This window comes from Aethalodelphis obliquidens, unplaced genomic scaffold (assembly GCF_003676395.1).
Source record: "Aethalodelphis obliquidens isolate GAN/ISIS:26980383/991018 unplaced genomic scaffold, ASM367639v1 scaffold20, whole genome shotgun sequence".
Classification (NCBI taxonomy): Eukaryota; Metazoa; Chordata; class Mammalia; order Artiodactyla; family Delphinidae; genus Aethalodelphis; species Aethalodelphis obliquidens.
Window position 1 is genome coordinate 7,152,937 of NW_020837964.1, and position 25,849 is coordinate 7,178,785.

Sequence of the window (25,849 nt, forward strand, 5' to 3'; positions counted from 1 at the left end):
TTGCTATGAATCTGTGCCTCTCGGCCGCACCTTCTATGGTGCCCAGAGCTGGTGTGAGGAGCAAGTAGGCCATTTGGTTTTTATTCATGGTGAAGCCACCCAGTTATTCCTGCAGAAGCACCTCACCCAGGACAGGGAACGGTGGACTGGACTCACATGGAACTTGGCTTGGAATGATACCACAGAAGGTAGGTGCCACGATAATTTTGTTTTATGGGGAGCTTGTGGCTGTGGTTCTCACCATAGTTTCTTACCCAGAACTCCATGGAACAAATTAGTATGTCCCAATTCTCATGGTAAGGAGACCCTCCTTTTTGGTTGTTTTGTGGATCAAATAAAAGAATTCTTGTGCAGTACCTAGCACAGAATCCAGCTTGTAGCTGACATGCTAGAAATGTCCCTTTCTTTGCTTGTGCCTAAGACTAGCTATGGCTTCTTCAGTTCTTGCTAGAACAGTGCCTGGCACTGTCCTGAGTTCTTCACGTCCATTTTCACAGTGAATCCTTATCATAACCGATGAGACAGTTATGATTGTTGTCCCTATTTTACAGATGGGAAAACAGAGTCTCAGGAAATAATGACTAAGCTATTTTCAAAGCACTTCCACATGTCCTTCCCCCACTTGTTATGAGGCTGAAGTGGGTTAAGGGCTTAGCACAGCTCAATTCACATTAGACAGTCTCATGGTAACAGTCGTCCTGGAAACCCTACCTTATCCTTCGCTCGTTGAGGACCCCTTCCTCCAACCCCCGCACGTTCAGGTGAGTCCTCCTCTTTGCACCTGTAGGATCTTGTCCACACATTTAGGAGAGCACTTTTGGCATGACTTCAGTTTTTAGGTGTCTTCCCCCCGGACTATGAGTTCTTCAAGGGAAGGAACCATTATTCTGGCCGGTTTTGTTTTCCCAGTGTCCATACACAACAAAAAATGGATGTCCGTATTTAAGCCTTACCCCTGCCCCATGAGGCAAGCACTGCTACTCTTATTTTATGAATGAGGAAAATAAGTCCAGAGGCATGAAATGACTTGTTCAAGATGACAGCGTCCTGCTACCTCCCATTGTCCAGTAGAAGCTGCTGGGTTTTATAAATGAGTAGCTTGGTCTGGGCTGAACACCTGTAGAAATGTACCAGCGTGGATGGAAATACTTTAATAAAGGAGCAGCCAGAGAAGCTCATTTTAGGAAACTCACAGCCAAGAGATTTGAATTCTAAAATGCATCTTCAGGCAACATCTACTGAATGGTTTCTTGCTATGTAGATGCAGAAATTGTGGATTTCTGTATATCGGACACCCATTCACATGCAGTTAAAGGAGCATGTCTATTTAAAATCTCCAAGGGATACTGCATGGCTGCTACAGGAAATGGGGTAGATCTGATACGTCCCAACCTCCATCGCTCAGTGTTATTTAAGAAGCAAGGGACTGTCCTGGCTGTGTGCGATATGATGGCATTTATGTAACTAGATTTCAGGCATTCATAAATGTTGATGTATGGATACAATTCATCCTGGAACAATTTTCAAGAAACATAACAATAATGGGAGTAGTCCATAGGTTGAAAGAGTGAAGATGTTTTCACTTTATACCCTTTTGTGTTCTTTGAATTTTTTTAACCATATGTATGGATTTCTTTTCCTTAAAAAAATGGTAAATGTATTTTTGAGTCTTCACAGTAAATAGTTTATAGCCAGTGTTTTCTAGACCTCTGGTGTACCTCTGTATTACACACACACACACACACACACACACACACACACACACACACTTCTTCAACAATCATGTTGGTGTATTCAAGGCTCTGAAGAGTACCAAAATCATGAAAATTGCTTCCACTTTAATTCAGTGCTGCCCAAGTATATTTGACAAGGGCCCCTGCTACTCTCTGGAGTATGTCTTGCCATCCCGAGGCACAGTTCTGTGCTCTTTTTTATTTTATTTTTTAAATTAAAAAAATTTTTTTTAAACCTTAAATTTTTTTTTTAAATTTATTATTATTTTTTTGGCTGCATTGGGTCTTCGCTGCTGCACATGGGCTTTCTCTAGTTGTGGTGAGCGGGGGCTACTCTTTGTTGCGGTGTGCCGCCTTCTTATTGCTTCTCTTGTTGCGGCGCACGGGCTCTAGTCGCCCGGGCTTCAGTAGTTGCAGCATGCAGGCTCAGCAGTTGAGGCACGTGGGTCCTAGAGCTCGCGGGCTTCAGCAGTTGTGGCTCATGGGCTTCAGTAGTAGAGGCTTGCAGGCTCTAGAGCACAGGCTCAGTAGTTGTGGTACACAGGCTTAGTTGCTCCGTGGCATGTGCGATCTTCCCGGACCAGGGATTGAACCTGTGTCCCCTGCATTGGCAGGCGGATTCTTAACCACTGTGCCAGCAGGGAAGTCCTGTGCTCTATTTTAAATTGTGGTTACACATTACTAGAAGAATCATCTATTTAATCAAACCTCTTTGTATGGGCTCTTGGGCTCGGCACCCCGGTTTGTAGGCTGAGACCTTATCTTGGAAGATAGTGGCTAGGTGATGCCCCTTCACTGGCATGGGACAGAGAGGCCTTCAGCCTGTCAGCACTGCCTGAGCACCCACGGCATACAAGGAGTAGAGCTGGGGCAAGCTCTCTGCACACCAGGATCAGAAGGACCCTTCCAAGTCCTGGTGGTCATATTCCCATCCCAGGGCCCAGGATCTGGCTGGACACCTCAAATGTGAGCTACAGGATCTGGCGCCGAGGGCAGGATGCTTCTGTAACCAACCCCTGGGGCTACAATGGGAGAGACCCTTCCTTTGGGTGGTTGCCCTCGGACAACTGCATGCAGAAGTTCGCCTTCATCTGCGAGTTTGGTGAGCTGGCCTGTGCTGTGGGGTCTCCCTCCTTCTTTCTTTCTCTGACTCTCTCTCTGTCTCTATCTCTCTGCATCTCCTTCTGTCTTGTTCTCTCTTTTTCTGTATCTCTCTGTCTCTGTCTCTCTGTCTCTACCTCTCTAAATGCCCACAATCTCCGGCTGTGTGATGCTCTGTGTCTCACTTCATCTCTCCAGCTCATGTCCCGCTCTCTCCCTGTCCACTTACCTGCCTACCTGCCCTCTAGTCTCACTTGTCTCTCTGTCTTCCCCTCTCATAGCCCACATTAGAGGGAAGTGCTCAGCCCTATCTTCGCTCCCTTTCCAGTCTTCCCATGAAGAGACATGTGGTCCCAGGAGGCTGTTCTCACTCACCCTTGACTGCCACTCCCTGGTCAGCCTGGCTTTGAGCCCCTCACCCCCGCATCCCACTCCCAACTCCCAAATCCTCCCACGCTCTGCTCTTGTGCCCTTTCCAGCTGCTGCCTGTGGTAGGCCCCTTTTGTGGGCCCTGGGAACCCCTTCCTGGGGACTTTGTGTGCGAGTCCCCGCAGGAGTGGCCCGAGACCCACACTGGGTCCTGCCTGCCATGGGGGGCCTGGTCTTGGAGCTGAGCTGCCTTGTGGTCCCCTGACCCTCAAGCCAGCCTTGACAGAAGGTTCTGGGCTTCCAGATCCAGTCCCCTCCCTGGTTCTAAGCCCCTCATTGGAGACTCTGGTGCCCAGGCCCCAGCCTGGGTTCAGACACTTACGGGACCCCTGCTCTATTTCCCCCACACTCAGCTTTATAGATGCCATGCAAGCTTAACTTTCCTGCCTGGCCGATTCGGAAAAGTCGAAAGCTTTGTGGACCTGTGGGTTGTGCAACTTCCTCACTTCTTACCAAAGCTCCCCCCCAAACCCCATCCCCTGCCCCACCCCCACTGCAAGCCTGTCTCAGCACCGTCAGCCCCTAGGGTCTTGCAGTCCCTGGCACGAGGTCACACTAGGAAGAGCTAACATACATCCAGGAGTTCCAGGCACTGAGCTGTACATGCGTCTGTGCACTTATTCATCACACAGTAGAAATACCTCCATCATTCTGTCGCAGGCCCATGATAAAGCTAAGAAAAGTGATGCTCAGAAAGGGTAAGTTCCACACAGCTGGGAGGTGACGGAGATGAGACGTGAAGATCAGAGAGAGAGACTGGGAGACACTGTGCTGCTGGCTTTGAAGATGAAAGAAGGGGCAGCCTCTAGAAGCTGGAAAAGGCAAGGGAATAGCTTCTCCCCTAGAGGCTCCAGAAGCAACCAGCCCTGCCCACACCTTGATATTAGCCCAGTAAAGCCCATTTTGAACTTCTGACCATAACTGTAAGAAGATAAATTTGTGCTGTTTAAGCCACTAAGTTTGTGGTCATTTGTTACAGCAGCCATTAGGAAACGAACACAGATTTTGATCTCAACCCCTGCCCTGTGGCGGTCCCACCAGGCAGACGGGCCTGAGTCTGAAGCCAGTGTTTCCTACTTTCTGCTGTGCACATCTGAGCCAGGTCATTCTTTATCAACAAATGTTTACTGAGCATAGACCACATGCCAGGAGCTGGGCTGGAGTGGGGTTTCAGCACAGTGACCCCACAGAGCCCGATGTTACCACAGGGGAGGATAATAGTGCAGCTCATAGGACTGGTATGAAGACTCAATGAAATCACTCATGCATTCAACAAATGCTAGTTTAGCATCTATGATGTGCCAGGCATTGTTTTCAGATAAGTCTCAAGGAAGGCACTCGAAACAGGTGGAATGATAATTGCCACTTTTACAGCCCTGACCCTACACGTACAGACTCATTTGATCCTCCTAACGACTCTATGGGGTGTGATATTGACTCCCCCCATAAAGAGGAGGCACGGAGAAGCTGAATAACTTGCAGAAGACCACACAGCCCGAGTGTGGCTGGGCTGGCCCTGACCCTGGGCAGTCTGGCCCCAGAGCCATGCTCATGCCCTCCACATTGTTTCTCACCCCTGCTGAGTCAGCTCCCACTGTGTCCTTGCATCTCACAGTCCTGACCCCTGAGACCCCTCTGCTTCCCATTACCTGGGCACTTGCCCATCTGTGACCACGAGCCCTCCTTAGGCGTCACCTTACCTTTGCCACAGATGTCGGCCAGAGTCTGGCCTGCGAGAACCTCAATGCCACCATGCACTGTGGCTCAGGGGAGGTGATCCAGATCCAGGATGCTTTCTATGGGCGCCAGACTCCCCATTATTGCATCCAGGATGCCGGGGACCCCTCAGACCTGGAGGAGGAATGCAACTGGGTCAGCGTCAAGGATGAAGTGGCAGGTAGGGCCCAAGGGCTCTGTAGCTCTGGCTGCAAGTGCAGGGCACTTCCTGGTGTCCTGTGCCCAGCAAAGGGGTCTGGAAGGATTGAACAATCTTCATATCTGACCTTGGGCTTCCATCATATGGGAAAATTAGCCAGTCTGCCCACAGCACCAAGCAGGGGAGTAAGGGGGCCGTGGCTCACCCTTCACCTGACATCAAACCCACCCGACGGGTCAGGTGGACATTTTGCTCTCCACCCCAACTGGGTGCAAAAACATTTCTTTCTTTTTTTTTAATTTAAATTTTTTTAATTTCGAAATACTTCAAACGCACGTACAAGAATGAAAAAAATTTCAGTGAAATCCTCTGGACCCACTACCCAACTTTGTCAAATCTTAGCGTTATGCCATATTTTCTTAAGATTCCCTCATTACAGAAATGAATAAAACATTAGATTCGTATCATCTGTCCTGATACATGTTGTACTAGTTTGTTTCACTTCTTCTGTAACTATATCATAGTTTGTCTTTTCCTCTATTGAGAGATGTGCGGATTGTTGCTTAATCCTTGCTATTGCGAACAGTCCTGAAACAAACAAACGTTCCAGGTGGTATCTCTCCTGTTCTGGATGGTATCTCTCCTTCACATGGGAGAGTTTCTCTAGGGTCTTATTTTTCTAAATCAGATTAAATCTGCCTCTGAGCCAGGTTTGTCTGGTGACAAGGATTTTTCCTTGGAAAGAAACTTGCACCTCTCCCCGCCATGTCTGACCCACATCACCCCTCCTCCCCTTAGAGCAGGCGTGGGGGAAAGAAATGCCGAAATCAGCCAGTTGGTTCTCTTCATCTCGCCTCGTTGCCCCAGCATTCCTGAGGCTGTGGCCTACCAAGGAGGAAAGGCCCGGAGGACGGGCCGATGGGTGTGCCTCCTTCACAGATGGAGCTCAGTGGGCTATTTCCTTAAAGGCCTAGATGCAAGCTTCCAAACCTTGTAGCCACACCCAGAGGGCACATTGGATGGGAGCCCTGCATCCTTTTGGGGAGGGCTGGAGGAGATCTGGGCAGAGCTCCAGGGGGGCTGTTTGTACCTAAGTGTCACCATCACTCATTCATTCAGTCAGTTTGCTGACAGACGTTTATTGAGCACCAAAAGTGTGCCATGCACTATCCTGGGCTCTGTGGATGCAGGGATGAATCAAACACAGTCTGTTCTTCGAAGGGGTCACAGTCTAATGGGGAGACAGAAACAAATACAGGCAATTACCTAGCACTGTGCTCAGTGTCACACAGAAGGGAGAAAAGGTGCTGTTTAGTTACTCATGCAAGACTCATTTTGTACCTGCTGTGTATCAGGTACTGTTCTGCGTGCTGGAGATAGAGCAGTGAACGAAAACAAAGCAAAACGAAACATTCCCTCTCTCTTGGAGATTGTAGTCTAGTGCTGTGGATGCACCTAGTAGGGTACAGATCTCACACGGAGGGGTGGAGCAAACTGGGTCCCAGCAGGAAAATCATGCTAGGTCTTCCAACAGAGGGAATTTAATGCAGGGAATTGGTTATCCAATGACTCAGTCACGGAAGTGCTGAGAAGCCGAATAGGGGATGATGATCGAACCCTGAGATTAGAGGAGCAGAAAGCCGCGACCACCCCAAAGGACTGGAGGGACAGCCATGGGGGATGTCACATCAAAAGCAGAAGTCAGGGCCACCTGGCAGGTGCTAGAGCCATGATCTGCGCCGGGGGAGCAATGACCACGGAGGGAGGGACGGGCCCCAGGGAGCTGGAGCTTCAGAGGAGATGTGGTGAGAGAGAGGGCAAAAAGCACCCTGCCCTGTACCTCTTCCCGTCTGGTGCAGGCAGACTTTGAACCCCCAATTTCCCACCCTAGTCCCTGGAACTGCGGGTATGATGAGATGCCATGCCCATGAATATGTTAACTTACGTGGCAAAAGGGTCTTTGTACATGTAATTATGGTTGCTAATCTTAAAATAGGGAGATTATCCTGGATTATCGAAGTGGGTACAATCTAATCACATGAGCCCCTCAAAGCAGAGAATTCTCTCTGGCTAGAAGCATAAGAGAGGGGTGGCAGATGGAGAAGTCAGTGAGATTCAAGTATGAGACAGACCTGACGCCTCACTGCCAGCTCTGAGAGACAGGGGGTCACATGGGAGGACTGGAGAGAGGTCTCTAAGAGCTTAGGGTGGTCCCAGCTGATAGCCAGCAAGGAAATGGGACCTCAGTCCTACAGTCCCAAGGAACTGAATTCAGCCAACAAGAAGAATGAGACTGGAAGTAGATTCCTCCCCAGAGCCTCTGTGACACCTTGATTTCAGCCCTGTGATACCCTGAGCAGAGCCCAGCTGAGCCCACCCAGACCTCTGACCTCCAGAAAGGTAGGGTAATAAATGTGCTGTTTTATGCCACTACGTTTTTGTAATTTGTTACAGCAGCCATTGGAAGTTAATACATCGTCTTCAGTCTGCCATCAGTGCCTGCCAGTGCACAGGGCAGTTTGGGAAATGTAGTTCCCTGCAATTTGGAACCAAGTAGGGTGAGGGTGGATCTGTGGACCAACGGTCAAAGGGCGGGCCACCTTCCCAGAGGAGGTGAGATCTAAGCTGAGACCTGAAGATATGATAGGAGTCACGCAGGAAAAGGACAGCTGGGTGAATGGGGATGGGTGTTCTGGGGAGAGGGAGGAACCCATGCAAGTCCGAGGAAGAGCGTGGTAGGTGCAGGGAACTGCAAAGCACTCAGCATGGGGGGAGGTGGGGCACTAGTGCCTGAGGAACCCAGACCCTAGCCCCAGGATGTTGGGGAAGCACTGGAGGGTTTTGAGCAGGGGAGGATCACGGCCAGGTGTATTTTAAAGCTGCCCGCAGGCTGCTGTGAGTCCAAACAAGGGAGGTTGATGCCAGAAACCCAGGTGAGAGAGGCTGGAGGCTGGAGGGCAATGCAGATGGAGAGAAATGGATAGATTCCAGAAACAGAAGGACATACTGACAGGACTTGTCAATGATGGGGGTCCAGGATGACCCTGGCATTGAGAGAAGAGGCTGGGGGAGGAGCAGCTGGTGGCAAAGGTGGAGGAGGGAGATTGTCTTCATGTCCTAGGGCAGCCTTACCAAGTACCACAAACTGGGTGGCTTAAAACAACAGAAGCACGTTCTCTTGCAGTCTGGAGGCTGAGTCCAGAATCAAGGTGTCAGCTGGACTTCTCTACCTCCAAAACCTGCAGGGGGGAGCCCTTCCTTTCCTCTTCTAGCATCCGGCATTTGTCGGCAATGCTTGCCCACAAACCCTTGTAGGTGCATCTCTCTAATCCCTGCTTCCAACTTCACATGCCCTGTCTCCGTGTCCAAAGGACACCAGTCGTACTGGATTAAGGGCTCACCCTAATGACCTCATCTTAACTTGATTACGTTTGCAAAGACCCTGTTTCCAAATAAGCTCATATTCACAGGTACCAAAGGTTAGGACTTCAAGACACCTTTTAGAGGAGACACACTTCAACCCAAATCAGAGATCAAGACCTCATTTCAGGATATGAGAAGCCTGGAGTGCCCTGTGACGTCCAAGTGGAGATGCTGTGTAGACAAGTGGACATACAGGATAGGAACTCAAGAGAGAGCTAAACAAGAGACATAGATCAAGGAGTCATCGGCCCATGGCTAAAAACCGGGTGAGGGGAGCACAAAACCATAACAGCTGGGGAGGAACCAGGGCCAGGAGAGCATCTGAGGAGGGGGTGGGGCTTGCCTGGCTAAGCAACCAGACAGGAAAAGAGCATTTAAATATTCCAAAGCCTGGAGCAAGCATGGGTTTCTAAGATGCGAAAGAGAACAAGGAAAGTGATGCGGTGCAGGGCAGAGCCATAGGATGCTCTCAAGCCAAGAAGGGAACCAGGGCCACAGCATCTGCCTGTCCTTTCTCCAGGCCTCTCTGTAGGCGTCTATTATGTCTACATGGGCAGAGGGAACGGATGTTGGGATGACCCTGAGGCCTCTGGCCTGGGGTCTCCACACTCCTCCCTCCTGTGGGCACCTGGTGCCCGTGGCAGACACAGGGTTCCTAATCTTGTGCCCTCTTTGCCAGTTCTCAGGATGTAGACCATCTGAGTAGATGCCACTGGACCAGTGGTTCTCAAAGTGGGGTCCCTGGGCCAGCAGCATCGGCATAGCCTGGAAGCTTGTTAGAAAAGCAAATTCTCAAGCTTCCCTCCAAATCTACTGAATCAGAATCAGGGTCTGGAAATTTTTGTCTTCACAAGCCCTCCAGGGGATTCTGGTATTCTGAAGCTTGGGAACCATTGTGCTGGACCCTGAGATATTTGAGGGCAGGAATCCTACTTGTTTCTCCCCCAGCACCGGACTCAGTGCCCGGTCTTCAGTAGATACCAACAGGTACTTGTTGGGGGGATGGTGGGTGAATGAACGAATTCAAGGTCACTCATCTCTGTCTGACCCTATCCTTTAATGTCCTTCACACGGTGTCTGCTTCCGCTGGGATGTGGGTGCCTCCCAGGCCAGTGCCGGGGGGCTGCAGGCCTGCCAGGTGGCAGCAAATGGGACCTACTTTGGAGACCTGTGTCCCACCTGGGGCAGTTACCTGTGGGTGCAGTACCACTGCCGGGAAGGTGAGTCCCCAACTTGCCTGGGTGTGGGAATTCCCTTCTTATCTCTAGCCCTCCTTGGAGCAGAGGGTGCAGCTCTCCATGGGGGTGGATCTGCTCAGTACTGAGAGACCTCCTCACCCAAAACTGCTGCCCTGTGGCTTGCCCTCCCCACCTGGCTTAGCTGCAGGGTAAAGCATTTGAGGTTCAGTTGCAAAACAAGCCATCAAGCCAGAAGTTGAAAAACAACTGTTTTAACCCCAGGACGCTTCAAATTAAATTTCATGGGGTGACCCAATAAACACAACAGACAAAACCAAGATTACTTGATTGGAAGGATTCCCACATGCCACACGCACTCAACCACCACCCTCCCTGTAGACTGCCATTTTAGAATGCACAGGAACTTTTACAAATCTAAAAAACCATAAAAATAACCCATATTACCAGAATTTGTACAAGTTTTATAAATCAAGAAGGAAGAATCCCTCCCTTCCATTCAACAATTCTACTCCTCATAAAGAAACTACTCAATTGTTTAGAATAAATTCTTCCCTGCTTTTTAAAGTGTTTTCATAGACATGGCTGTGTATGAATGTATAGATGTATATGTCTACAACTCAATTTTTTTCACTTAATAATATATCCTGGACATCTCTCCAAGTCACTACCTTATTCTTTTAATGACTGCATAGTATCCCTTCATAAGATTATGTCAAAATTTATTTAACCCGTTCCCCTCTTTTTTAAAATTAATTAATTTATTTATTTTTGGCTGCTTTGGTTCTTTGTTGCTGCACGCAGGCTTTCTCTAGTTGTGGTGAGCGGGGGCCACTCTTCATTGCGGTGCGCAGGCTTCTCATTACGGTGGCTCCTCTTGTTGTGGAGCACAGGCTCCAGGCGCGCGGGCTTCAGTAGTTGCAGCACGTGGGCTCAGTAGTTGTGGCGCACGGGCTTAGTTGCTCTGCGGCATGTGGGATCTTCCCAGACCAGGGATCGAATCCGTGTCCCCTGCATTGGCAGGCGGATTTGTAACCACTGTTCCACCAGGGAAGTCCAACCTGTTCCCCTCTTGATGGACATTTTGGTTGCTTCTGAGTTTTTGTTGTTATGGATCACTCTGCAGTGCTCTCTTGTGCATTCTTGCGCATATATCTTGACATACTCCTGGGATTACTTTTAGAGGAGAGATCCCTAGTAGCGGAAATGCTGGGTCACAGGGTACGCACATTTTAAATGTTAGTAGACATTGCCACATCACCCTCCAAGATGGCTGTAACAAGTTCATTCCTATTACAGTGTGAGTGCAAATTTCCCCTCAAGCTGGGACACCACATTATGCCATTGTCCAACCAATTAATCGGTCAGAACGGCAAATTCTACCGAATCCGTGAGTAATGGTTCAAGGAGCTCTGAAGGGGAAAGATGAGTCAGAGAAGGTCGGGGTCCCCAGGGGCCACCCAGGAGAGCAGGGTCCTTGGGGACAGGAGGAAGAGGGCTGCACGGAGGAGAGGGTGCAGGAAGTGGGGGTGGCACTCGTTTGCAGAACACACTTGGGTGGAATAAGAGTGAGCAGGGAGGGTGTCTTGTTCTCTTTTCTGGGAAGGGAGGCCACATGGTTTGGCAGCACTTTCCGTTTGGTGGTTTCGCTCCTGGACAAAGGGCGCCCTTGGAGATCTGCCAGTTGCAGCCTTGCTCTCATCAGACAGACGGGTAGCTTAGGGGTAGGGGGGTGAGTTGGGTCTGGCTACCACATGGACCAGATTTTCTGTCCTGACTTTGATTTCAAATATCTTGTCCCTTGTGAATCAGTGGGTTCTGATCACCGTCAGTTTCTGATTTCTGAAGGGAAGGACTTCATCCAGCAGTATCCCCTGCCCCCCAGCTCCTGCCTCTGTGCCCAGAAGGGCCTGCTGCATCCTGAGTTTCCTCGGATGATCACGAACCCGTACCAATCAGGACCACGGTGGCTTTCTGACCAGGTCAAGAAAGTCCTTTTCATTTGCATTCAGCTTCTTACATATTTTCCCTTCTCATTTAAGTCAGAAACCAGAAGACTGTGCTGCACCAATCAGCCCATGGCTGGGTGAACCGCCACAAATTCCACCCCTCACCCCATCCTCCAGGCCAACTTGTGAAGCTCAAATTTGTAAAATTTAATGTGCACTAAATTGCTAATGATGATTCATCAGCCACCCTAGCCAAGGAGATTTTCCTAAAGGTGCTTTGCCTTTTGCCTTTTTAATCATTATAAAATACACTTAGACAATCAATGGATCCTGGTTAAATAAATTAGGGTACATTGTGCAGCTATTAAAGAGTATAAGGCAGCTCTAACTGAATTCATATAGAACAATCTCCAAAATATCCTAAGTGAAAAAAATGGAAGGTGCCAAATAGTGAACAGAGCACCATTTGTATAAATAGAAAAGTATGTACATGCTTGTGAGTGTGCAGGTATCTCTGGAAGGAGACCCAGGAGACTGGTAACAATGGCTGCCTCTGGGGAGCAGAACTGGGGGACTGAGGGGTAGCAGTCGGGGAGGGCTTTCTTTTCACTGTAGACCCTTTTGTACACATCGAATTCTGTATCTGGGTCATGTATTACCTAGGAATGAAAAAATTCAAAAGAACTTTAAAAAGTAAAAATTTTAAAACTTTAAAAGCCCCACTAAAGATAAAGGTCAGGTAGATAGAAGAAAGTAGGTTTTAAACAGAAACATCTGCTTTGCAACGGCAAATGGTATTTTGAGTTTTGATGTGCAGGCCTGAAGCTGATGGTGTACAATGAGAGTTTCATCTTTTTTTTTTTTTTTTTGCGGTACACAGGCCTCCCACTGCTGTGGCCTCTTCTGTTGCAGAGCACAGGCTCCGGACGCACAGGCTCAGCGGCCATGGCTCACGGACCCAGCCGCTCCGTGGCATGTGGAATCCTCCCAGACCGGGGCACAAACCCATGTCCCCTGCATCGGCAGGTGGACTCTCAACCACTGCGCCACCAGGGAAGCCTGAGAGTTTCATCTTTGACAATGTCACCATCTCCCTTACATGGCTCCTCTGTCCCTACATTGGAAACCTGTCCTGTATAATTAATATGGGGGATGGCCACACTTTCGATCCCTACTACCCCACAAGGTAAGAGGAATTTCTGAGCCTTGAGTAAAAATGTATCAGTCAGTTTCTGCTGCATAACAAAACACCACAAAACTTAGTGACTTACAATAATAGTTATAATTTTTCATGGTTCTTTGGATCAGCTAGTTGTCTTTTCTTGTCTGGACTAGCTCAGTTGGATGGCCTAGGAAGGCCTCATTCTTTTGTCTGGCAGTTAGCTGGATGTCAGCTAGTGGCATGTGTCACTCATCACCCAACAGGCTAGCCTAGGCTCATCTGCATGGCGGCAGAAGAGTTTCCAGCAGGGAGTGAAAGCAAGGCCCAATGTGTAAGCATTTTTCAAATCACTACTTGTGTCACATTTTCTAATGTCCCATTGACCAGAGCAAGTTCCATGGCCAAGCCCACACTGAACAGGTGGAGAAATAGTCTCCACCTGTTGGTGGAAGGAGAGGCAGAGTCACAGTACAAAGGGGCATACATACGGGAATGGGAGGAATGGTGCTCACAGGTTTTCTCAATGGAGAAGGTCACTCAAACAGTCATGGAGAGCTGGGTCCTTTTAGCTCGGCTCTGTGGAATCTCCCGAGTCACTGTCCAAGGAGTCAGTAATGGGGTGAAGAAGATGCTCACCTGCGTGTACGAATGTTTTTTGTTGATAAGGATAATAAAAATAATAGTAGCAATATTAATAACAGTCCAGCTAAGCAGCTTTCACACCCAATCTCACTTAATCCTCACAACAACCCCATGAGCAGGAGCTACTCTGTCCTGAATAACAGCCACTCACCATATGAGCTACTGGGCCCTTGGAATACAGCTGCTCTCAACTGAGATGTGCTGTAAATGTAAATGCACGTGGGATATTGAAGATGTAGCTCCCTTCCCATGAAAGAATGTAAAATATCTCACTAAGTGATGTTTTGATACTGATTACACATTGAAATGATAGTATTTTGGATCTATTGGGGTTAAGGAAATAAATTTTCTAAATTAATTTCACCTGCTCCTTCTCACTTTTTTCAGTGTGACCATTAGAAAGTTTACAATGACACACGTGGCTCACACAGTTTCTGTTGGACAGTGCTGAACTACATAATCATCTTGTTTTACAGACAAAGCTATTGAGGCTTCAAGAGGTCCAGTAGCGTTGCCCAAGCCACGCAGCTGGTGAGTGACAGCATAGCCAGGCAAGCCAGGGCTGCCTGGAATCAAAGCTCAGGCTCTTAGGCTCTTAGGCCCTGGTGGAGGACACAGCACGCAGCATCGGGGCCCAAGGGCACCAGATGCTGCATCCTCCAGGGAAGAATAGCTCCCCAAGCTAATGGCAGCTGAACACAATTCATAACATTTCAAAGTCCTACCTGGGCCTGGAATAAGCTCCATTCTACCCTGCTGGGTGCCCCAGCTGAAGGGGTGCCCCATCAGTTCCAGATCCTCCTTGGCATCTGGCTCATTTCAGAGAAATCAAGGATCCCCAGGGAAATCATGGAGGCCCATAAGCACCTCTCCTAACCCTGAAACATCTCTGGTTCTACTCTGTGTGGGCTAGAGGTTCTGAATTCAGCCCTGTGGGTGCCTGCCATTCCCAGAAGGCCTGGGTGGGCTGGGGCAACCCGGGGACCAACCCGGTCCACAGTCCAAATCTGATCCAGTGAGTGCGGGTCTCCAACTCAGAAGTCCTCTGGGGTCTCAGGCATTGTGCCATGCCGCAAAATAAAATGTGTCCAGAAGCTGGGGTTCTTATCCCAGATATGATGTGAGACCCAGAGACAATCTCTGGGTTTCCATTTCCTTCCCTATCACATTTATATTGATGGCGATCTTAACTGTTTCACAGAGTAAAATGAGAAATTAAATATGAAGTCGCTTTGGAGAAAAAAAAGGTTTAAGTGACAGAAATACCCATGGCATTATTCTGCAGGTTTCTTCCCGTTTGCTACCATTTCATCAATAAAACAAGAAATGCTGGGGCTTCCCTGGTGGCACAGTGGTTGAGAATCTGCCTGCCAATGCAGGGGACACGGGTTCGAGCCCTGGTCTGGGAGGATCCCACATGCCGCGGAGCAACTGGGCCCGTGAGCCACAACTACCGAGCCTGCGCTTCTGGAGCCTGTGCTCTGCAGCAAGAGAGGCCGCGATAGTGAGAGGCCCACACACCACGATGAAGAGTGGCCCCTGCGCGCTGCAACTAGAGAAAGCCCTCGCACAGAAACGAAGATCCAACACAGCCAAAAATAAATAAATTAAAAAAAAAAAACAAGAAATGCTAAGTTACATAGTCTTTCAGCCCCCAAATTTTACACAAATTGCATTTGGCATAAGTCAAAATTGACTGACTGTAGCCCTGCTAAGTTCTTTAGTTACACAAGGATATTTCAGTAATATACAAATGTAGTTAAACACTGGAGCAAATGGGACAAAATGCAAATACTTGTCCACTCTGGATGGTGAGTCCAAGGGTGTTTATCATATTACTCTCTGGAATTCTCTGTGTGATTAAATGTTTTCATAATCTAAGAGAAACAGCAATAAACAATGCTTTACATTTGCAAACCCTCTGGGCATTTGCTGTAAGTGAAAGCTACTGCATTTTCTTTTCTCTTTCGAAAGAAATAAATGTTGATACCCTCCACCATCACTCCAACCCGATAACCCAATTTTGTCTACTTTAAAGATCTGTTAGACCTTGAAACTACCCACTCACCTTCTGCTATCATTTTTATTAACATTGGGAGATATATTTCTGATGCTTTCTTATCAGCACTAGCAGCCTCAGAACTCAGTTTACAGTGTGAAAAATGGCATGAATTTTAAGTATACAGAAGTCACATACTTCGTGCAAACGTCACTATGCTTTTTTAAAATGTGTTTGTACGGACTCCTACTTTTGCTTAACTCCTCATTAGGCTAACAGGTGAATTTTTCAAATCGGACTCCGTCTCCATCCTAGATAAATCACATGAGCTAATGGATAGGATTCAACCTCAAATAGAAACAGCGTAAGAAGTCAAAGGATTTCTCCTTTAAAAGCTCCTTCTAGCCTTGCACTCCCCATGTCTTGTGTTCATTTGCATGGCAAGCTGTTTTGTTTCTCTGTTTGTCCTGGGAAACTTTCTACATTTCTGAAATTATATTATGTGCCTATAGACACAATTTGAATAAAGTGAAATTTGTCCAAGTCCAGCGTTGGGTAATTCAGCGCCACCTACTGACAGATCTGGGTATTGCCATAATTCTTGGGTCTTTATTTTGAGTCACCTCTGGACAGAGCTGAGTCTGGGGGACCTCTCATTAAATTGTATCATATTCACGTCAAGTATCAAAGCAGTGTATACAAACCAGTAAGTGATGGAATTTTGAACTAATTTTTCAACTTTTTATTGAGGCATAAGATATGTATAGAAAACTGCACAAAAAGATACAGTTCAATTAATTTTTAGACAATAAACACATCCATGTAACCAGCACCTAGATCAAGAAACAAAACATGACCCAGTACCCAGAAATCCTCCACAGGCCGCCCCCCGACAAGGATACTGATTTCTAACATCATCGACTACTGTGACCTGTGTTTGAAATTTTTGTAAATAGAATCGTAAAGTATATTTTCTCTTGTGTCTTACTTCTGCTCAGTATGTTTTTGAGATTTATGCATATTGCTGTGTATAACTGTGATTTCTTTTTTCTCACTGCTGTATAACATTCTGTTGTATGAATATTCCTCAACTTATCCATTCTAGTGTTTATACGCATTGGGGTGGTTTCCCATTTGTACTATTACAACTTGTGCAACGGTGAACATTCTAGTACATGTCTTTTCATGCACATATGTACACATTTCTGTTGGGTTTATACCCAGGAGTGGAATTCCTGGGTCATAGGGTCATTAAATTTAAGTTGTTGTCTCCATTGCTTTGTGCTCCAAGCACAGCTTCTCTTTGTTGGCAGCAGTTACTAAACCACTTTGCACTCTTTGCTCTTGGGTAAGATCACTGGGTGACAAATCAAGAAAAATCCATCTCTCTGCTTTTTAGTCCTGGGCAATTTCAGTTGGCACCAGAGTTTAGAGAATGGAATAAATTGCTTCTTCCAGAGAGATTGCTGAAAACCAGGTAGGATTCAAGGCCATCTTCACATTTCTACAGTTAGTTTCCTTGTTCTGAAATCTACATGGTTTGATATTAATAATGGCCACTCCAACATTCTTTAGATTAGTGTTTGCTGTTACATCTTTCTTCCATTCTTTTACTTTTTTGTTGTTGTTGTTAACTGTTTTCTCAAAGTGATTATTTTAAAAAAATTTTTATTGGAGTATAGTTGTTTTACAATGTTGTATTAGTTTCTACTGTATAGCAAAGTGAATCAGCTATACGTATACATATATCCCCTCCTTTTTGTATTTCCTTCCCATTTAGGTCACCACAGAGCACTGAGTAGAGTCCCCTGTGCTATACAACCATCCTTTTACTTTTAACCTATCTATATTGTCATATTTAAAGTGGGCATCTTATAGACAGCATACAGTTGAGTCTTGGTTTTTTAAAATCTCATCTGGCATAATAATTGGTATGTTTACATTGTTTACAATTAATGTAATTATTGATATAGTTAGATTTCGGTCTACTATTTTGTTATTTGTGTTCTGTTTGCACCCTCTGTTTATTTTCCCCCGTTCCCCTCCTTTCTTCCCCTCTTTTGGATTATTTGAATATTTTCAGCATTCCATTTTAGCTTACCTATTGGCTTTTTTGGTTATTTTTCTTTGTATTACTTTTTAAATAGTTTCCTTGGGGATTGCAATATACATATCTAACCTTTCACAGTCTACTTAGAGTTAATATTTTCCACTTCAGGTAAAATGTTATGGCCTTACCAGCATATATTTTCCTTTGCCTGCCATCTTTTATGCTATAATTGTCAGTTGTAGGATGTTTACATACATTGAAAAGCCCTTTCAACAGTCATACATATATTAAAGAACTTAAGAGGAGAAAAATAGGCTACATTTACCAAGATATTTACCTTTTCTTGCACTCTCCCTTCATTCCTGAAGTTTCGAGTTTCCCTCTGATATCATTTCCCTTCAGCTGGAAAAACTTCCTTCAAATTGCCTTTTTCATTTTTTTTTTAAATAAATTTGTTTATTTATTTATTTATTTATGGCTGTGTTGGGTCTTTGTAGCCGCGCACGGGCTTTCTCTAGTTGTGGCGAGCAGGGGCTACTGTTCGTTGCAGTGCACGGGCTTCATCATTGCGGTGGCTTCTCTTGTTGTGAAGCACGGGCTCTAGGCACATGGGCTTCAGTAGTTGTGGCGCACGGGCTCAGTAGTTGTGCCTCATGGGCTCTAGAGCACAGGCTCAGTAGTTGTGTCACATGGGCTTAGATGCTCCACGGCATGTGGGATCTTCCTGGACCAGGGCTCGAACTGCACTGGCAGGCAGATTCTTAACCACTGAGCCACTGGGGAAGCCCAAGCATTTCTTTTAAAGTAGATTTTCCAGCAACAAAGTCTCTTACAGAATTTCTTCATTCCTGAGAATGTCTTCATTTTGATTTAATTCCTGGAAGATATTTTTGCTGGCTATAGAATTATGTGTTGACAGCTCTTTTCTTTCAGCACTTTGAAGATGTCATTCACTGTCTCTGACCTCCAGTTTCTAAAGAAATCTACAGTCATTCAAATCACTGTTTTCTCTACATGTAGTGTATCACTATTTTTTCAGACTGATCTCAAGATTTTTTTTATCTTCAATTTTCAGCACTTCACTATATCTGTGGGCAAGGTTTTCTTTAAGGTTTGTTTTGTTTTGTTTTTGTTTGTTTGTTTGTTTTTTACATTTGGGGTTTCACAGAACTTCTTGAATCTTTAAATTTACGTGCTTTGTCAAATCTGGAAAGTTTTCAGCCATTATTTCTTCAAATATATTTTTCTACAGCAACCTCTTTCTTCTCTCTGGTGCTCCAATAACACAAATGTTTTACCTTTAGATATTGTTACACAGATTGCTGACATTCTGCTCATTTTTTAAATTTTTAATATTTTTTTCTCTATGTTCTTTAGATTGGATAATTTCTCTTGCTCTGTCTTCAAGCTCACTGACTTTTCCCTCTGCCATCTCAATTCTGCTATTGCATCCAACGAATGAATCTTTTATTTCAGACATTGTGTTATTCATTTCTAAAATTTCCACTTGGCTCTTGTTAATAGTTTCGGTTTCTCTGCTGAGAATGTCTAGCTTTCCATTCATTTCAAGAGAGTTTCCTTTTACTTCATGGAGCATAGTTATAATAGTTGGGTTAAAGTCTTTGACATTTTAATATCTGAGTCACCTCAGGGCTGACATCTACTGATTATGTTTTCCCTTGAAATTTGGCCACATTTTCCTGGTTCTTTGTGTATCAGGCAATTCTGGATTATATTCTGAACATTTTAGGTAGTAGGTTCTGACACTCTGGGTCCTTTTAAGAATACTCTGGAAAATGTTATTTTTTTCTTGTCTGTTTGTTTTGTTTTAGCAGGCAACCAACCCAGTTAGGTTCAGACCACACATTCTGACTTGCCTTCTGTGAGCAGTGGTTCCCATTCCAGTTCAGTTTCCAAAACTGTCAGGGTCTGTTCCATTCATGTGCCACTTGGGGTGCTGGTTTATGTTGTACTTTAGTCCAAGAGGCCTTTGCTATATTTCTTTGGGTCTGTTCTGCACATGTGCAGTTTCTGGGTGAACTCATGATTCATGCTGGGCCATACACAGAATTAGGGAATCATCTTCTCTGCATCTCTCCTTTTCAGGACTTTCCCCACAATCTCCAGCTCCCACAGGCCCCTTTCCATGGATCCTCTGGATAGAAAGATCAGTTTTCTCTTAGGGATTTTGGGGTCTGCATCATCCCACACAGTCAGTGAGGCTCCAAGAGAGAGGACAGCCTGGGGTAGGTACAGGAGAGAAAAAAAAAAGACTAACACAAAACAAAAGTGGGTATTTCCTCTGTAGTCTCAGACTCACTGGGGCCCTTTTTCTGGTCCTCTGGCTAAACAGAGGGTGTTTCTCTCGGGGTTTTTGTTTTCTTTACTCACTGTGCAGTACCATGACCCAGACTACCCTCGGGACAAAGTCAAGAGATAAAGGAGATTAAACAAACAAACAAACAACCCCCCCCCCACACACACACACAAAAAAACCCAGAAAGAAAACAGGAAACTCCTGTCTTTATGGATGATTCTTAAAGTTTTGACTTTCACCCACAATCTGCCTACTGTTTCTTACTTTTCAGAGTCCTTGGGTAGTTTCTTTTTGTGTTCTGCCCAGGTTTTTAGTTGTAATTAATGGAAGAAACAGGCTATAGTGGGCTAACTCCATCTTGGCCGGCACCAAGAATCAGGTTACTGTTCTCCAAGCTTTATCACAACTGTATCCATTTGTAAACTATTTCTCAAGCCCTCACTATGTGCTAGGCTCTGTGCTAGATGCCAGGTATAAAGGGAGAACTAGACAGACACTGTCTGCACTGACAGCTCCACAGGGAAGCATGACAGTGAATAAGCGAGCACAAAAGGGGTGAGTGTCACCTAGGAGAAGCAGCAAAGCTATGGCAGTTATAAAAGAATCTAAGAAGACGCCCCTGAGGAGGTGATGTTTAAGCTGAGAACTGAAGGAAGAGCAAGCGTATGAGCAAAGGGATGGGCAAGAGGCTTCCCTGTAAAGAGCACTTCTGGGCCTTGGGGTGGGGAAGAAGTGACATGTTCTATGAACTGGAAAGAGGTCTGAGCTACCAGTATAGTTACAGAAGGGGAGTGTGGCAGGAGCTGAGGAGGAGGACAGGAGGGGAGGTCACATGAATCTTTTGGGGCCATTTGAGGGATTTTAAATTAGTCCCCTTGGGAAAATGAGAAGCAAAACATACTCGCAATTTTGATATGTTTGGACTCATCCCATTTTACAAATGGGGAAAACAAGGCTCAGAAAGGTAGGCTGGGGCATAGTATTTTACAGATGAAGCAAGCGGCCCAGAGAGGGGGTGCATATGAGCCACAGAGGGAGAAAATGGCAGACAATGGACTTGCAGCCAAGTATTCGACTCCCTAATTAGTCAGAGCTATTTCTTCCATTTCTCACCTGCTCCAGGAGTCTCAGTGTAACCTTCACAAACACAGAGAGCGTGGCTTGGTCGTGGACCATCTTTTTCTTCATTGTTTTTTATCTTTGCAGAGCGGGGGAGATGTATGGTGGGAGTGCACACAAGCACACATGTGAATGCGCGTGTGTGTGAGCCCAACACTGGTAATGTTTCTGACCGTTGTTGGCAGTTTGTCCAGCAGCGTCTTCCACCAGTTCACAGCCCCTGGGGAATTCACTGTGTTTGTCGAGTGTACAACCAGCGAGTGGAACGTGATAGCTCAGAAGCAAGTGACGATGTGAGACAAGATGGAGAGGCTCTGTGTGACTGGGTGTTCTGGCCTGTCCACATCAGGAACCAGCCCTCTCTCCTGGGCAGTCTTCAGGGACCCTCTGTGGATTCAGGTGGAGCTTGATGGAGGTGAGTCTGCAGAAATGGTCAAGGTCAAGGCAGCCTTGATTTGCCCCCAATCTATCCATCCAGCTCCCAGGCTTCAATAAGTACTAACAGCAAACACTTATGGAGTTAGTTTCTTAGCCACTCATTTATTTAGTACCTAGTGTATACCAGGAACTGGTCTAAGTGCTTATATAGTAGCCCACCCAATACATTTTATGGAGGAAGAAATGGAAGGAAGGTTGAGAAATTTGGCCGAAGTCACAAGGCTAGTAAGCTAGTGAGAGCAACCATCCTTCTGAAGACCATTTGCATGCCCCTAGTCCCATCACAAGACTTGGACTTCCAAGCCATTCCCTGTTGGGGGCATGTGAATCTCAGCACAGCCAGCATCGACCAGCTTGACACAATCACATTGCCCCCAGTTAGGGCTGATAATCAACTACAGCAGCTGTTATGGCTGGTGTCCGTGCTGATTGCTCACAGTTTCTCTTCTGATTGGTCACAGAGGCCATTCTGATTGGCCATCATGTCCATTTTGATCAGTCAAGGTATCCATTCTGATTTGTCATGGCATCTATTCTGATTGGTCATAGCAATATTTCTCATTGGTCACAACGTCCATTCTAATTGGTCACAGCATCCATTCGGATTGGTCACAGTGTCCATTCTGATTTATCAGAACATCATTCTACTTAGCTGGTGCCCATGCAGTTTCAGTTGTTAAATATTTTGAATATCACCCCTTCTGTCAATAGACTCTCCCATCCTCACCAAAAGCAGTATCTTTCCTCAAGGCACAGGTCCAGTCTGAGATCTGGACAGAGACCTGTTGATATAAACTGAGTGGCACAGAGCTGTGGAGGTAAGGACATGTCTCAGTCCAACCTCATACCACCCGGAGCCTCACTCAGAGCAGTAACTTCATGGATCTATAACGGGACTTTAAACGCAGTGCTTGGGGCTCCTTTCTGTTCTGGTGTGCTTGTTGGCTGAAGATAGCTTGCTAGGTGCACCTGGAAAAACTTAAGATAATCTTTTTTCATTCTACAAACATAATTGAGTGACTACTCTTTTTCAGGTATGGGGGGAGGCAGCAATAAACATGAAAGTCAGGGCTCCTGTTCTCAGAGGGCTTACATCAACACCATCAGCAGCAACAGTAGCATCACTCAAACAAGAAATATACTAGCTTGGTTTCTATTGGAAAGAATCTTAATTTAGTGGTTTAAATCATATTTTTTAAGAGTCAACCACAATATTTAGCATCCAGTTAGGATAACCAGCCCCAGTCCGTAAGGGAGCCCATCTTAATGTGAACAGGCTGAGTTCTCTCGTTGGGCAGGGTTTCAGGCAGTTAGTCATGGAGATGGAAAGGGCTTCACAGCTTCGACTTAAGACAAGACTGGAGGCTAATTCTCATGCATAAAAACCAGCCACACCCTTAAGAGATGCTACCTTTTGAGCCTTCCTCGCCACAAGGATATCTCTATCAACAAAATGTTCTGAGGTTTTTACTACAAACTTTTAAGTTTACCGTAACACATGCATAGTATAAATAATTAGAGGGACTTCCCTGGTGTCCAGTGGTTAAGACTCCGCGCTCCCAATGCAGGGGGCCCGGGTTTGATCCCTCATCAGGGAACTAGATCCTGCATGCTGCCACTAAGGACCCGCACGTGGCAATGAAGATCCTGTGTGCTGCAATTAAGACCCGGCGCAGCCAAATAAATAAAATAAAATAAATAAAATAATTAGAATATGCAGGTGAGCAGAGAGGGCCCTGAAAGAAAAATCACTCATGAACCCAATACTCAGAGATAATCCGTTTTAATATTTGGGTGGGGAGGATATATCCTTACGTATGTCTTTATATCCATATATATGTCTATATGTGGAATCTGACTTTACAACTGGAGTCTGAACTACCTCAGTATAATCTACTGCATGACTGACATTCTTAAATGTGTCTTACTCCACCTAGGAACAGGGGTGACTTACACTGTGCTGTCAGGTAACACAACCCTGGCTGAGTTCACCACGCAGAGGGGCCTGCTCCCCTACAGTGTGACCCTGGGTGGAGCAGTCCAGCAACGGATGGGCCCAGGGATGCACCACTTGGAGATCTGAGCCACCAGCAACACCACCACCTCTGCCCCCTCCAGAAACATCACCATCCACTTCGTGGAGCCCCTGTCAGGCCTGCAGGCCTCCTGGGCTCTGGCAATTTGGAGCTTGGACACGACCTACTGGTCAATGTCTCGGCGGCTCACGGTATCCCGGAGAGGCTGAACTTTGAGGTGGCAGGACTCAATGCAACCTTCTCCCATGAGAAAGAGAGCCTTGGGGGGCCATTTGGGACTTACCACGTGGCAGTTCCTCTTGAAGGTACTTGGAGTTTGTGGCTCCCCTTCCAAACCTCCCTCCTCTTCCCTTCCTGACTTGGTGTCCAGGGTTCTGCCAGCCAGTTTTTCAGTGTGTCCCAGACAAAAAGATGGTTCACAGCATCCAGCCTGGGTCACAAAATAAGGAAGAGACAGATATTACTTGCAGTTATAGAACTTACAGTCACAGGGATTCTCAACTTTGGCACTTCTGACATTTGGGACCAGATAATTCTTTGTTGTGGGGACCGTCCTGTCCACTGTAGGATGCTTAGCAGCATCCCTGGCCTCGACCCACTGGGTGCCAGTAGCCCCAGTCCCCAAATCATGACAACTACAGATGTCTCCAGACATTGCCAACTGTGCCCTGGGGAGCAAAATCACCCCCACTGAGAACCACTGGAAGAGAGCGGGAGTACTTGGATTTCTTCCATCATTTCTAGAGGAGAATGTGTTTCGGGAAACTGCAGTCCACGCCCTGCGGGGGAGAGATGGGTAAAAACTAAAGGGTGGGAGAGAGAGGGACAAGAGAGGAGGTATCAGGAGGCTGCCTGGAATAGAGATAGGGCAGCAGACCGGCTGGCACCAGCCAGGGCAGGAGGCCACAGCTGACATGCATTTAATCTGGAAAGAACAGAGTGTCTCTGAGGGCAGTGTGGTGAGGTCAGCAGGCAGGAAAGTGATGAAGGTGGCAGAGTCTCCAGCCCACCCAGGTCCGCTACCCTGGACCTCAGAGGTGTGTGAGAAAGGGGGTAATGATGTGCAGGTATGGGCTACCATGCCCTCAGCAAGGGATGTGGCAAAAGAGATGGCAGAAGGAACGACAGAGTCAAGAAGAGAAACATCGCAATTTTGCCAGGTACCCAAGGTACAGTTTGGAACAGGAAGAATCTGGAAATGAAATGGAACGACAATGGCAAATATAATAAAGAGGCTGTAATTCAAATTAATTTTTGTCTCCTATAAAAGCTACTTGGTAGGAGATAAGAGATAAAATCTCCATACACCCTGTGACTTTGGGGCTCTCTCTTAGATGATAAGCAGTCTTCTCCTCCCCATGAGAAAAACAGACTGGACACCTCCAGGGATGAAGGGAGTGAGGGGGGAAGGACAGGGAACCAGGCAGGACAGGAAGGTGCTCACTTGGTGGCGCTGGCCTTGCTCTCACCGCCCAGCAGATGTTTGCAGCCGCCTCTCGTAGGAGCTTCCATGGGCTCTTGAGGCTCATAGACAACTGACAACTACAGATGTCAGACACCTACAACTGAGAACAGACAACTACAGCTACTGAGAATAAGAATTCACTCAGTCCAGGGCTCTCCTGTCACCAACAGGGTCCCTTTCTCTGTTCTCCTCGTTCTCTCTACCCTCTCCACCGCCTCCCCACCACCAAGGCTAACATCTGGTCCTTAGAAAATTCTCACCCAGTCCTTGGCTGCTTCCAGCCGACTGTAGTCATTTCCCAAATGCAGAAATGCTGCCTTTCCTCTCTCCCCTTCCCTCTCCTCCACCCGTCATAGATCATTCCAAGGGCATGAGTAAGGAACCTGTCCATGGGGGACAGCCTCAAAGAACACATACCCAGCTCACCAAGGGCCCTCTCTGAAGACCTTCTCTCCAGGTTTGAGAAGAGAAGAAGGTAGCACCCACCACCTCTTCCCCATGAGGGAGGCAGGGGGGTGGGGATACTCATGTAGCAGCGGCTCTCTCCAAGTCTTCTGACAAATCCTCCTCTCCCCTCCCCACTCTCTCGACCCTTTTAAAACCGTGTAATTGGCCTCCTTCTGCTGGAATCTCCTCTCTCATCTGGCAAATGAGCACCTGCTCATCCTCTGAACTTCAGCTCTAGCCCCGCCCCACCTCATTAACCATTTCTTTCTCCCCCAAGGTAGAAGCAGACCCCCAACCCCATGCCCACACTGCCTTCCATGCCGATTCCCACACTGGAGTGTCCCACATGCCTACTAGACCATAAGGCCTTGAGGACAAGGACCATGTTTCATTCATCTCTGTGTCCCCAGAGCCTTGCACCATGCCTGGCATACATCAGGGATACATTAAATTCTTTGATGATGAAA

General features: G+C 46.7%; 1 protein-coding gene across 1 annotated transcript in view; it reads left to right on the forward strand.

Annotated features, from left to right (window-relative positions):
* Positions 1 to 683: 683 nt before the first annotated feature.
* Positions 684 to 25,849, forward strand: part of LOC113627371 (polycystin-1-like protein 2) — an 82,000-nt gene continuing 56,834 nt past the window's right edge. Inside the window, 9 exon segments of the mRNA XM_027119910.1 lie at positions 684 to 761; positions 2,508 to 2,835; positions 4,975 to 5,160; positions 5,943 to 6,061; positions 9,671 to 9,782; positions 12,761 to 12,893; positions 21,182 to 21,411; positions 23,372 to 23,602; positions 23,605 to 23,775. Of these exon segments, the coding sequence (XP_026975711.1) occupies positions 684 to 761; positions 2,508 to 2,835; positions 4,975 to 5,160; positions 5,943 to 6,061; positions 9,671 to 9,782; positions 12,761 to 12,893; positions 21,182 to 21,411; positions 23,372 to 23,602; positions 23,605 to 23,775 (1,588 nt within the window).